Source organism: Biomphalaria glabrata, chromosome 3 (genome assembly GCF_947242115.1).
Source record: "Biomphalaria glabrata chromosome 3, xgBioGlab47.1, whole genome shotgun sequence".
Lineage (NCBI taxonomy): Eukaryota > Metazoa > Mollusca > Gastropoda > Planorbidae > Biomphalaria > Biomphalaria glabrata.
In genome coordinates, this window is record NC_074713.1 from 35,682,897 (window position 1) to 35,695,833 (window position 12,937).

A 12,937-nucleotide genomic window follows, 5' to 3' on the forward strand; every position below is an offset into this window, starting at 1 on the left:
ACTAGAGACAACATCTAGAGTGACTAGAGTAGAGCCCTAGAAAAGGATAGATAATCAAGTAGATCTAGAATAATCTAGATCTAGTCTTTAGATTTAGATCTAATAGTAACAAATAAAAATAGATAGTAACATTTATGTATAGGTCATTAGAATTTTTATTTTTTTTAGAATTCATCATATAGGAGTTAGAACTATTGATTTCAAACAAAGGACATAATTATGAATTAAAGGTTTTCTTACTTTTAATTATATTATACTATTTACATCTAATGTATAAGAAGCAAACTAGTATTGTTATTAAAGTAATTATAATTGAAGTTTAATTTATATTGCAAACAGTATGGCTGACAAACATAAACACGTTCATGTTCCACATTGGGGCCCAAAATTCCACATTTTCAACCTGAGTGTTCCACATTCTGGGTCTTGGGGGTAGGCATGTCTGATATAATTAATAATAATAATAATAATTGTATTTATAAAGCGCTGTTAACTAACAAAATGTAGGCTCAAGGCGCTGTAATAACATTACAAACACAACATGACAGCTGAAATGACAATCTAATCTAAAGAAGTTTTAAGCAGATAGGTCTTATTGTTCTTCTTAAAAGTGGTGTAGCATGTTGTCTGTCTGAGATCAATGGGGAGTGAGTTCCAAACCTTTGGTCCGTGCACTGAAAAAGCCCGCAGAACGTAGCTTTTGAGGGAGAAACATGGCACCACTAAAAGCGTTGAGACCATTGAGCGCAGGGCTCTCTGGGGGACATATGGAGTAATTCTGTAAGGATTGCACTTGAGTCAGTTTTACAACTTTATTGAATCTGTGATCAAAAGGATGAAAGGATATTGTTAAATATTTTTAATTGTGGGCATATGACCTAATTTCAGCAGTTGTCTTTGACCAGGACTCAAAATGCACTACAGATCCTTCAGTATCAAAAGAATTGCTTTGTTAAGGAATATCAAATACACATAGGAATAGATCAGCCTGCATAAAGATGACTATCACTCTAGTTAATTATTACTTCCAACAGTATTTTTATTTTAAAATTGACTAGATAGTTTCTTCTGACACTAACAATTTAATGTCTGAGTAGTTCTTATATTTAATTCATAAACTTAAAAATTCTAATCAGAAATAACATGCATTTTCAAATGTCACTGTTACATAAAATGAATGTTTTAATTTTATTTTGTCATGTTGGCAACCAGGCCAATTTCAAAGTATAAAATGTAATTAGTAGAGGTTCAAATCTCAATATTTCTGCTTTTTTAAAAAAGAAATTCAAAGTTACAATTTAATTTTAGAGAGCAGTTTTTCTTGTTTTTTTTAAAAATACATTTTACATGTATATCATTTCTGCTTTCTGCACAATTTTTCAAGCATGATTGTATCCTTCTGAATAAAAAAAAACAAACCCAAACATTTTCGAAATAAGAAAGAGCATATATGTATATTTTTTTATTAGATGCATGCCAGAAAAGGTTCAAACCACTCCACTTCATCTTCTAAAGAGAATGCTGCCCCATCCTCGCGTCCAAAGACACCAAGGGGTTCTGCAGAGGGCATAAAGGTATGGGGATAACAGGTCCTGCAAGTTGACTGTTTCATTCAATGTTTTTTCAAACAGTATTTCGGCCTTATATTTTTTCACATTTCGCTTGCTTCCTCCTTACATAAAAGACAAGATCTATTTATATTTCAGTCACCAATGAGACAAACTATTTATTATAGGAAAAATTAAACTTAGTTTCTTAGATGTTCTTCTTTCTTTCTTTTCAAATTATTTGATTACATATGAGATAATAATAAAGTTTTAACCCTTTACTGCATTTGAAAGATTACTTAGATAGCAATTCTTGATCTTGATTATGTTAAAACAAAGCCAGAGCTGTTGCATGTTTATGTTTCACTCAAAGGTTGAAATTGAAGGGATAGTTCAATAGAATTCAATAATGCAATAGACCAGCGTTTCTCAAACTTTCTTCCCCTGACCTAATAGATTTGATTATTATTGAATTTAATGATTGCTAGTTTAAAGTATTTTTTAATTAGTATAATAGGGCTGCATGCTTGAATACTAAAAACTGTTGTTAGTTTAAATATAAATATATATTATATATATATAATAGTCATTTTAAAACACAAAGCTACCAACAAAGCTATACAATTTTGTTTAATTCTAATAGGTTTAGATATCTAGATAGAAAAAGATTCCATTTCACAATGTAACAATCAAGTTCTTTTTCACTTCCATATTATTGGCATATGGCAGACATTTTTATAAGTCTTTAAGTTGATAACATTATGTTTATATTTCTTTTAATTTAAAAAGAACCATTTTTGCAAAGCTTTAATCAACTCACTGTCTGTCTGTCCGGTAAAAAGTTAGAAAACATTATTTCTCCCACACCCATTCTTGGATCAGAGCTACTGTGGCTGAGCGGTAAAGCTCTTGGCTTCTGAACTGGGGGTCATGGGTTCAAATCCTTGTAAAGACTGGGACTTTGAATTTTGGGATCTTTGAGCGCCTTGAGTCCACCCTAATGGGTACCTGACAGTTGAAGAAAAGTAAAGGCGATTGGTCGTTGTGATGGCCACATGAGACTCTTCTTAACAGTGGACCACAGAAACCCTTGACCTTTATATCATCTGCCCTATAGATCAGAGTCTGAAAAGGAAACTTTACTTTACATTCTCTGATCAAGTTGAAATTTTACACAATTACCTATACATTGCAAGGTCTGAAAAGGAAACTTTACTTTACATTCTCAGATCAGGTTGAAACTTAACACAATTATTCATTGGTGTAGACCAGTGTTTCGATGGAAAATTTAGCAGAACACTGGTTAAATTTGTTGGATTTGATCCCTTTATCTTATCTTATAAAATAAGATGTTACTTCAAAAAAGAAGATGATTATGTCCTGCACGTTATGCATCTAGTCATGCATGTTAACCAATGACTAATTCTGCCAAGTCATTTGTTTTCCTGGCTGGCTCAGGCAAACCATTCCATGCTCTAATAGCACTAGGGAAGAAGCAGCATTAGTACAAATTTGTCCTAGCATATGTGCCCTTAAATAATTGTATAGTTATTCCCTTATCAAGTTGAAACTTTAAACAATTATTTATTGTACCTAACGAAACATGAATCAGTTAACCAATTATTCGATCAATTACTGTTATTAAATATTTTGATATATTGATGAAAGAGTAATAACTTTTACATTTTTGAGAGATGTGTGAAGTTCTTCCTCTTAGATAAGCTTTATTTTTTAAAAAAGGATTTTTGATATTTTGATTGTTGATGTTTCATTTAATTGATCAGTAAGTTTAACTGTGTTCAATCCTCACAATACTGCCAGCTTATATAAGAGCTCTGCATTGCTTTATATAACCAAAGCCCCTAAATGTCTTTTTGTTCATTGCAGTTTTTCAGACCTCACACATGTTAATGTAAAAAAAGAAAAACAACAAAAAAAAAAAAAAAACTGAAAAAAAAAAAAAGATCCTTGTAAAAGCTCAGGTAGCAAAAAAACAACAACAAAAACTAGTATAGGGTTACCAGACACAAACATACCTTTAGGAGGACACAAAGGAGGACAAAAAAAACATAGTAAACTTTATTATTATTCTTATTTGATTAAATAATATATATAAAACAAATATAAAACATATAGTAAATAATTGGCTGTAATGTAGCTTTACATGTCTCGTTTCTCAGAAGAATCAACTTTTCGCAGTAGTTCATTATTGGGACATACATATGCATGGAACTCCAAGCAGGATATTTTCTTCCAATTGTACTTTTTTTCATTTCTTTTATCCACTGTTAGAGAAAACACTCCGTCAGCATTAGCATTAATTAAAACATTTTGAGTAGTTATGAGTTTTATTTTATTTTACTACTAGTATTAATGTTAACTAACATCTTGAACACAAATTCTAATAATTAATCACATACATGGTAACAGCGAGAACGCAAAGTTAATTGGTTGATGCTATATGTTATATTGGTTTACTTTCAAGTGCATTTATCATGCCACTCTATATAGAGGTAATACTAATCAACACAGTGAATATACATCTTTGCAACGACATGGCCTAAATTGTGCCGATGTGCCAAAAACTGAAAACTCAAACTCATCTTTACATCTTATGATCTTCCTATATTAATGGAGTGTTAGTATTTATACCAGAAGTTATGATATGAAATATTAAATTATTGGATTAATATATTATGGCCATATTACATAGTAGTATGCAACAGTAAAAAAAAATCCGGACATTTTTACACTTTTGGCTAATCCCAGCCAGAATAAGGACAAGACCCCAAAAAGGACGACATGGCCTCCTTTTGCTAAACCTCTGGTAACTAATGGCTCTGTAAAAATTAGGGAACAAAAATGTATCTATTTCCTTTTAAATTTATGCTTTGTTGTTGGTTTTGGCTTTTAAAAAAATCTCTTTCAGTGACCTGACTCTTTGAACTTCTGTAGCTCCACCATTTGGGAAATTGTAATTTTGATAAATTGTATATCTAAAAAAACAACAACTTAAAACTATCAATTTCATGGTTTGGTACTTTATCATCATCTTGCACTATTTCTTTGTTTCATCTAAAACTTGATGTTGTTTTGTTTTTATGCAGCTATTTTTATTTGTGTAGTTTTCGGTTTTATGCTATGGATGCTGGGTTAGCCTCAGTGAGTTGTTCAATTAGGGTGGATCTTGCACCTAACAGGAAGGATTTTACCCAGAGGTCAGGAATGAGTTTGGCTCATCTTCGATCCCTGTATTCATAGGTTCCCCACTATCAGTGGGAGAGCCATCACCATGTATGGCCCCGGCTGAGGAATCGTGTGGCTGAAGGGATAGTTAGCAGAGCCTTTCTTATATCCTCTCCATATGCAATGCTTGTTAGCTAGAATATGCTGTGGAAGCCCTCTGGAGTAGCCTATCCATCTCCCCTAATGGCCAGGAATATACCCCCAGCTGGGTTAGCCAAATTTTGTCACCAATTTTATGTCATATTGTGAATTTGCATTATATCCTTGAGTGACTCTGTTAATAAAACAAAGCATGATGCTCATACCCCCAGTAGTCACATATTACTGAGATATTGACAGTTTGACTATATAATATATATATAATAGTAAGTAATAATAAAACTTTTTCCTGGTGTGAATGAAGTGAACCAAAATTAAAGTATACAAGTTTATTTAAACAAGTTTTTCTAATAATTAATAGAATATAAAATGTATAATATATATAATGTATATTCTAAATCTAAAGCTGGATACTTCTTGGGTGCAAACTAACTCCCAAAGCTAGAAAAAGAAAATATTCGATACCATTTTCCCTTTTCCTGCAAATATTTTTGTAAAGTTTGCTTTTCATTATTATGTGACTGTTGCCTACTTACTGAAGATTCTATATGTTAGTGTATTATATTGTTTATACTGTTGTTATGTCTTAACAGGGTCTTTGCTTGTCTAAATTATTGGTGAAGCATGTGAGTGGGGGTTTGGCTTTATTTCAGATTTTCAAATGCAACACTAGTACTACTGATCAAAAATATTTTTTTTTTAGAAATCTCAAAGACTATGTGCAGTGCTTACCTTGCCCTAGTGTTTCTTCTAATTTGAGTTTCCTAGTTGGTGTTCTGTTTTTCATGCACTTGTCAGAACTCTTGTTTTTTATTTCGCCATAATTAGTTCACCATTTTCTATCATTCAAAATATTTTATTCTCTAGCTGCCAATTTATATGTAACGTATACAAAATTTGATGGCTCACTCTCCATCTAAAATGTAAATTATAATTCTCTAAAGAGAATATTTTTTACAATTTATTCTTTAAAATATCGTAATACATTGATGTCGTCTTGTTCTTGAATGGGCATGGAAATCTAGTGAGAGTAATTAGTTGTTTATATTACTGCTGTAAAATGATCTTGATCTAGGTTGAATCACACACAAAAATTAAAAATGGTTATTTGCCTCGATTTAGCTTTTTTTTTTTAATATGACACGTAATTTTGTTAAGCATATTTATTCCACCCTATTTACAATAAAATTTAGTATTTAAATAAAGTATTATTTATTTCTGATAACACATATATTAAGAGTAAAAATTTCTAAAACTTTGCCACGTATCAAGCCTTCCTACTAATCTTTCAGATGCCCCACTATAAAAGTTCATTTAAATTGAATCCTTTATGGTATTGCATTTAACCTTTGTTAAAGAAAATATCCTTAGATTTAAAAAGTTTCAACAATCTAGGACTATTGGTCACTATTGATTTTAAAATTTATTGGTTCATTGTATGTAAAGAGTTTAAGGACAATAATGCTATATCAGTCAATATAAAGCAAAATAATATTCCAATAAATTGTATTTTTCCATATCTGCAAGGAACATTTATTTTTAGAATGTCTGGGTTCATTTATTTTGTTGTACTGTTGTTGTTTAATATTTTCCTTCAATGTCTTTTTTCAATGCCATTCTTAAAATATACATTTAAAGTAGCTGAGTTTACAGATTAAGAAAAATATTAATATATACTTTAATTAGAATGCATTTTATAATTATTTATTTATAATTTTCAAATATTTAACTTTAGTCATTTCTTTGCTTTTTAGATTTAACCATAGACTCTTTATTTAATTCTAAAATTTTAAATCTCCAATCTATTCTATTTTGTTTTAAAACATTGTGCATATTTGAAACACTGTACTGATCCTTAAATCTTTGGAATCGAAGACCTTGCCATTATTATTATTATTATTATAACAATTAGTTTTGTACATTTGAACATGATACTTTCCTCATACTATAGTTGTATTTTGTTGTATCTGTATTTGATATGATGTTTTTCCCACCCTACCCCATTTTTCTTTCAACACTTGAAGTTCATTTTTTACTATTACAAATGAATAACTTTATTATTAATAACACCAAAGTTTGGAGACTTTGTATGTTTGGTTTATTAATGTAACCCTTTGTTGACATTGTAGATCACTGCACAGACTCCTATCAGGGCAACAATGCCAACTAGGAAGAGCAATCATTCTGGTTCAGCTACATCTTCAGCACCTCCTAAAACTATAATGAGCCATAGTCATAGTACAGGCATTCCTCGTCGGAGTACATTCAGTCCTGGAGATAGTAAAGCTGTTACTCCTTCTGAAAAGCCAAGACCTACTAATGGCCAGGATACTCGCAGGTTGTAATCTCTTTTATTATCACTTTTATTACATACTAGCCAGATATTACGCGCTGCCCGCGGGTCTTAACTTGTGTATTGCTGATATAGTATCTGATATAGTGCAATAGAAACAATTAAAGAAAATAATAATGTTATAAGTTAAGCGAATGCATGAATTCATGATTATAAAAATATTATAAATGGAGCTAAAAATAACTACTCGACCTAAATCCAATTTTTTAATGAAAACAATGGCTTGTGTATAGATCTATATTTAGAAGCGTGCGATATCTAGAACAGAGTTTCACTCATGTTGAGCGAATGTATGTAAAAATGCTTTAGAAACACAAATTTTGAAGGGTAATTTGATTTAAGTATGAAATGAATGGACTAAATTATGGATGTTCATGTGTATAAAATATAAAGTAGATCTGTCATCTTAGAATTAGATCAAGAGTTAGAGTTAGGCCTAGGCACCGGATGTTTGTGTGCAAGCTTGGAGCCTTCGCTCTGCGCATGCGTGACCTTTCACTCTTGTCTCATGTAAACATTTCTTTTTGGATTCTAAAGTACTTATGTCAGGACACCTAAATTCGCAGATATAAAGAACACAATTATGTAAAAATGCTTTTGAAACACACATTTGAAGATTAATAAAAATTTTATTATATAAATAAAATCAATAGACTATATTTTGTATTTTCATGTGTCAAAGTGACCTAGATCCAAGAAATAGTAATACTTTCATAGAGCTGGGCAACTTTTTTTTTTTGTTGAGGGTCTTAAGCTTGTTTTAGGGCTACTATACATACATCACTGTTCCAGTTAGTACCCAAGGAACATTTATGCCAAGTTTTAAGTTTGGTCAAGCGGTTTTGATTTCTATGCGGGACATACACCTATACATACGCCTTACTTTCTGCTTTATAGTATAGATCAGTGATGCCCAAACTACAGCCAGCGACATGGTTTCATCCGGCCCGCCGAACATCGGAACAAAGTGTAGAAAATAAAAAAAAATGGGTGAAAAATTTATTTTCCCTACGTCAGAGATGAATGGATTTCATTCTAATCTAATATAGTCTAATATATTCATATTATTTTTCTAAACAACATTATTTTTAATAGTGGACAATGCCGCTGCTGTCAAGCTGGCTGTGTCCTTGACATCTTGGGTGCGTAACACAGGGCACCATTACTGCATTCTATGGTTCGTGTTCTTTTATTATCAATGCAAGTAGACTGGATGTAGAAACTTCAAGAAAAAGTGGACAGATCTTTGCTTTTTTGATAATAATCCAACATGTTTGATTTGTACAGAAAATGTGGCAACTTTTAATTTTTTGTCTGCTTTTTAAAAGCATAACATAAAAAGACATTGTAAAACAGACATTGTAAAACAAAACATAAAAAAATATGGTGACAATGTTGGTTTCAGGCGCAAAGAAAAAGATTGCTAATTTACACCTAGTTGAGTGATTTGAGCCACTGACGAAAATATTTAGCAAAAAGAGACAAATAAATGAGTTGGTGGTAAGGGCAAACTACAGAGCTGCTCGTATCAGAGTTCAGAAATGAAAAAAAGTGCTTACTAGTAGTGATGAAAGAAATTCGTCTTTAAAAAAAATATAGTTGAAGCAGTCAGTCTTTCTCGCATGACCATTGCAAAATGAGTGGAAGACCTGATACAAAACAAAATAAGACAATGATTTATCGGACAGAGAAGCAGATTTCCAAATGTATTTTTTATTAACTACGAGGAGTGCCCCGACATCTGAAACTGATGGACTTACAAAGCCAGATGCTCCTGCTTGAGACAATTGTTTTCCACGCCACGTTGCCTACTAGAGCCATGGGTTTGTAATAAGCTATTTAAAATAGTTCATTCTCTATTTCATTGTTTTTCATTGATGTGGCCTGCGACACGAGTTTCGGAAATAAAAATGGCCCGCAGACCGTACAAGGTTGGGCATCACTGGTATAGATTAAGGACATTTTTTTTCAACTAACTTGTTCTTTCCAACTCCAAATGTACAAAACATTCCTTCTGGTTATATAATATATAATGGAGGGAGATCTACAGAGGTGCCTACAAAAATAAACACAAAAATATGGGAGTACAATTTTTCATAGAACAATATGCATTTCACCCACAACTATAAAAAAAAAACAAGAAGTTTGTCATTGTTAATCACATACTTGGTATATAGATCAGTGTGTCCATGCCCAGAAACAGACTTATACTACCATGAGAGTATCATTTTTTTTTTAAATTTTTTTTGGGGTTTTTTAAATCTAGGTCTTTCTGATCTAGATAAAGCGGAATTCTTATTAATGTGTCAGTGTTTCAATTTTTTGTGTGATTTCAAACTGATTGGGAATAATTGTTTAATTAATTGATTGTTTAGTTCTAAGTCATTGGACTTTTATAGAATCTAGATATCTAGCTAGATCTAGGTCAAGTGTTGTGTCTTACGATGATAGGCACCAGATTGATCAGATGTTTACTAGTTCTCGGATTTATTAGTATTACCCAGAGCAACAGTTTCTGCCATCTTATAAATATCAAAATATATATTAACCTTCTTAAGACGATGCAGTGTTTCCAAACCCAGGATTGGCTAGCCTGTGTTTGTATCAGCCAATCAAATTAGTTCTTACTATTCTTACACATTCGTACACTTTAATGGCGACTTCCTTTGCTTTTTTTATACGATAAGTAATTTGTTTTCATTTTTTTAAGTTAGCTAGTGTTGGGTAATAATTTCAAAATGTCAGACAATGAAATTGATGAGAATATTCTCACAGACTCTGATTGTAGTGACTCTGATATCCCCAATAATAATCAGGGCAGTAATGTGGAGGGCTTTGAAAGTGATAGCTCTAGATGTAATGTTGACGATGTAGACGATGCCCATCCATGGTTTAGAGTTAGGGGTGATGAGATTGATAGAGATGACCTATAGGAGTTTTTGGAAACTGTTGGCCCTGTAAATATGCCCCATGGGATTAGCACCCCTGTAGACTATTTTATGCTTTTTTTTACTTTAAATTTAGTTCAGATGTTTGTTAGGGAGACAAATAAATATGCTGCCAACTTTCTGCCCAACACACAACTTAAAAGAAGATCCCTGGGTCATAAATGGGTGGCCAAAATGAATGTGTTTATTTCTATGATTCTCAATATGGGCTTGATAAGAAAGCCAACCATCAAATCCTACTGGAGTACATCTAGCTCTCAAATAACACCCTGGTTTCCCCAGGTCATGAGGAGGGATAGGTTTGAGCTCATTATGAAATTTTTTCATATGGTGGACAGTAAACGCTTGCCTAGACCTGGACAGGATGGCTACGACCCTTGTGCACGGTTTGACCCTCTCGTTGAACATACTAACCAAGTTTCAAGGCATTACTACAAACCACTTAGAGAGATATGCATTGATGAAAGCCTGATAGGTACTAAAGGCAAGACTCAGTTGATTCAGTATCTCCCTAATAAACACCATAAATGGGGAATAAAACTTTATATGCTTTGTGATTCAGTGACAGCCTATCTCCTTGGATTTTTTGTCTATAAGGGAAAGCGAGATACCATCAATGACCAGGCAGACAATGAAAGAGGACTAGCCCACAAAGTTGTCATAAGATTGCTAAGATTGGGATCATATTTGAGGAGGGGATACCACCTTTTTGTGGACAATTTTTTTACAAGTATGCCACTTATCCGTGAATTGGCTGACCAACGTACCCATTTAACAGGAACTGTTCGGTGCAACAGAAAGGAACTCCCTCAAGGAGTGTCAACTGTGTCCTGCTCTTATCTACAAGACATAAAGCTGAAACGAGGGATGTTCCAGTTCAGAGATGAGGTTTACCACAAGGAGGAGATGCACCACAGACACACCAGTGACAGTTTTAGATTATAATAAGCACATGGGTGGAGTGGATCAGACTGACATGATGCTTTATTTTTATTTAGATGAGAGAAGGACCATCAAATACTGGAAGAAAGTAACGTTCAACATTCTGTCCCGTATGCTGCTCAACGCCTACCTTTTGTACAAGGAGCATGCAACTAGCAAAGTTATTAATAGATGATTTTAATACTTCTGTCATTGAAACCCTTGTCCAAGAACACATAAGCAAGAAAATTGGCCCTGAACCTGCCACAGGAGCTGGGATATGCCCCATTCCCAACAATGGTGAAAAAGACTGCTCCGTCTGTAGTAACAGAAAAATACCTGGGGGGAGGAAAAGAAGTAGAACTATGTGCCAGAAGTGTCTGAAGGGTCTCCATGGGCCTTGTTTCCCCAAACACAAGATTTATTCAAGCCTAAAACCTCTTAAAAATTCATAATTTTTGTTATTCTTTTCTGTTTAAAAAAAAATAAAAAATTATTCACATAAATTATGCCTTTTAGATGAGCTAATTTAAATAAATGTAAATGTTTTAGTTGGACTCTTTCAGATTATATTAGTTCATTCATTTCTGTTCAATATATAGTTTTATGTATGTAAAGTAATTAGTTTATTTGTTATGAATTTTTTTTGTAAGAAAAGTGCTTAGTCTGGAAATAGTGCTCTGTCTGTTTGGCACAAGACATGCTAAAGGCCTCCGTCTTAAGAGGGTTAAAATATATAATCGATCTTCATCTCTTATCATTTAATGATTTAAAGAATTTAAAAAATAGGCGGATTTTGCTTTTTTTTTTTTTTGCAAAATTTGTTGAGCTGTTGTTTTTTTTTAGTTTATTAGTATTTCAAATTCAGGACAGTACAATTACATTTAAAAGACATGAATGGGCTTTTTGCTAATAAAAAAAAAAGAACTATTAGTAAAGCTGCCTCTAGCTCTAGATCTATAGTAATTAATGTAAACCACCAAAGTCTGGAAAGAGTTATTTTAAAATGAAAGTGATGGAGATTTTATTGGCAGAAATGGTGGATAAGCTAATCTTCCTCTTAACAGTGCAAACATCATGACAAAGGGAATCAAAATGATGTGCCCTGTCTCTAAAATTGCAGAAAGTATCTCCTGCAGTAGATCTAAAGCTACTGCTTTAGTCACTAGTGACTGAGCCATCCATTACTAATTCTTATGAAAGTCTTAAATTCAAAAACTGAATTCAGAGAAATTCAAGGATGAGTGTGCTTGCTAAAGAAAAGCTTTTTCTTAATGCACAAAATGTGTGATTTCCTTGTGCTCTTCAACACATCTGTTTGATGGTTTTCTAAAACATCAGAATCCCAGAATATAAGCTTTATCTTAAAATAGCTGAGGAGTAAATTAAAACCACTTTGAAAGAACTGTAAGTCACTGATAAAGCCAAGCAAACCCTTGCATCTACTGTAAGTCTTCATTCACTTCTTTAAAAAATCCCAACTTACTGTTGATGCCATTATGGAGTCAAGAATAAAACACTAGAGGCATTATGATCATAAAATACTGACAAAGAAGGGCTACATATTCCAGAAAAATTTATGACAAAGACTAAATGGGAAAAAATTGTTAAGAATGCCATAAAAACTGTATGCTGTGTTTATTTTCTGGATTGCTGCATTTCATGTATGTTACATGGATAGTAATAATTTGTCACCTGAATGATTTTTATGGATTTCTGGCTTTCATGAGTATATTTCTTAAATATTTAGGAAAGTACACATTTGGCCCTCAAAATACACATTTCCAGTCTGGAAATACACATTTTCATTTTGGTATGTAGGC

At 32.6% G+C, this 12,937-nt stretch overlaps 1 protein-coding gene across 14 annotated transcripts in view; it reads left to right on the forward strand.

Annotated features, from left to right (window-relative positions):
* Positions 1–12,937, forward strand: part of LOC106073315 (MAP/microtubule affinity-regulating kinase 3-like) — a 64,929-nt gene that overhangs the window by 38,710 nt on the left and 13,282 nt on the right. For 12 of the 14 annotated variants that reach the window (XM_056024759.1, XM_056024760.1, XM_056024754.1 and 9 more), the window contains 2 exons: positions 1,470–1,574; positions 7,022–7,230. In XM_056024759.1, the coding sequence (XP_055880734.1) occupies positions 1,470–1,574; positions 7,022–7,230 (314 nt within the window). The remainder of the gene's footprint in view (positions 1–1,469; positions 1,575–7,021; positions 7,231–12,937) is intronic. The other 2 variants (XM_056024765.1, XM_056024767.1) reach the window with 1 other exon arrangement.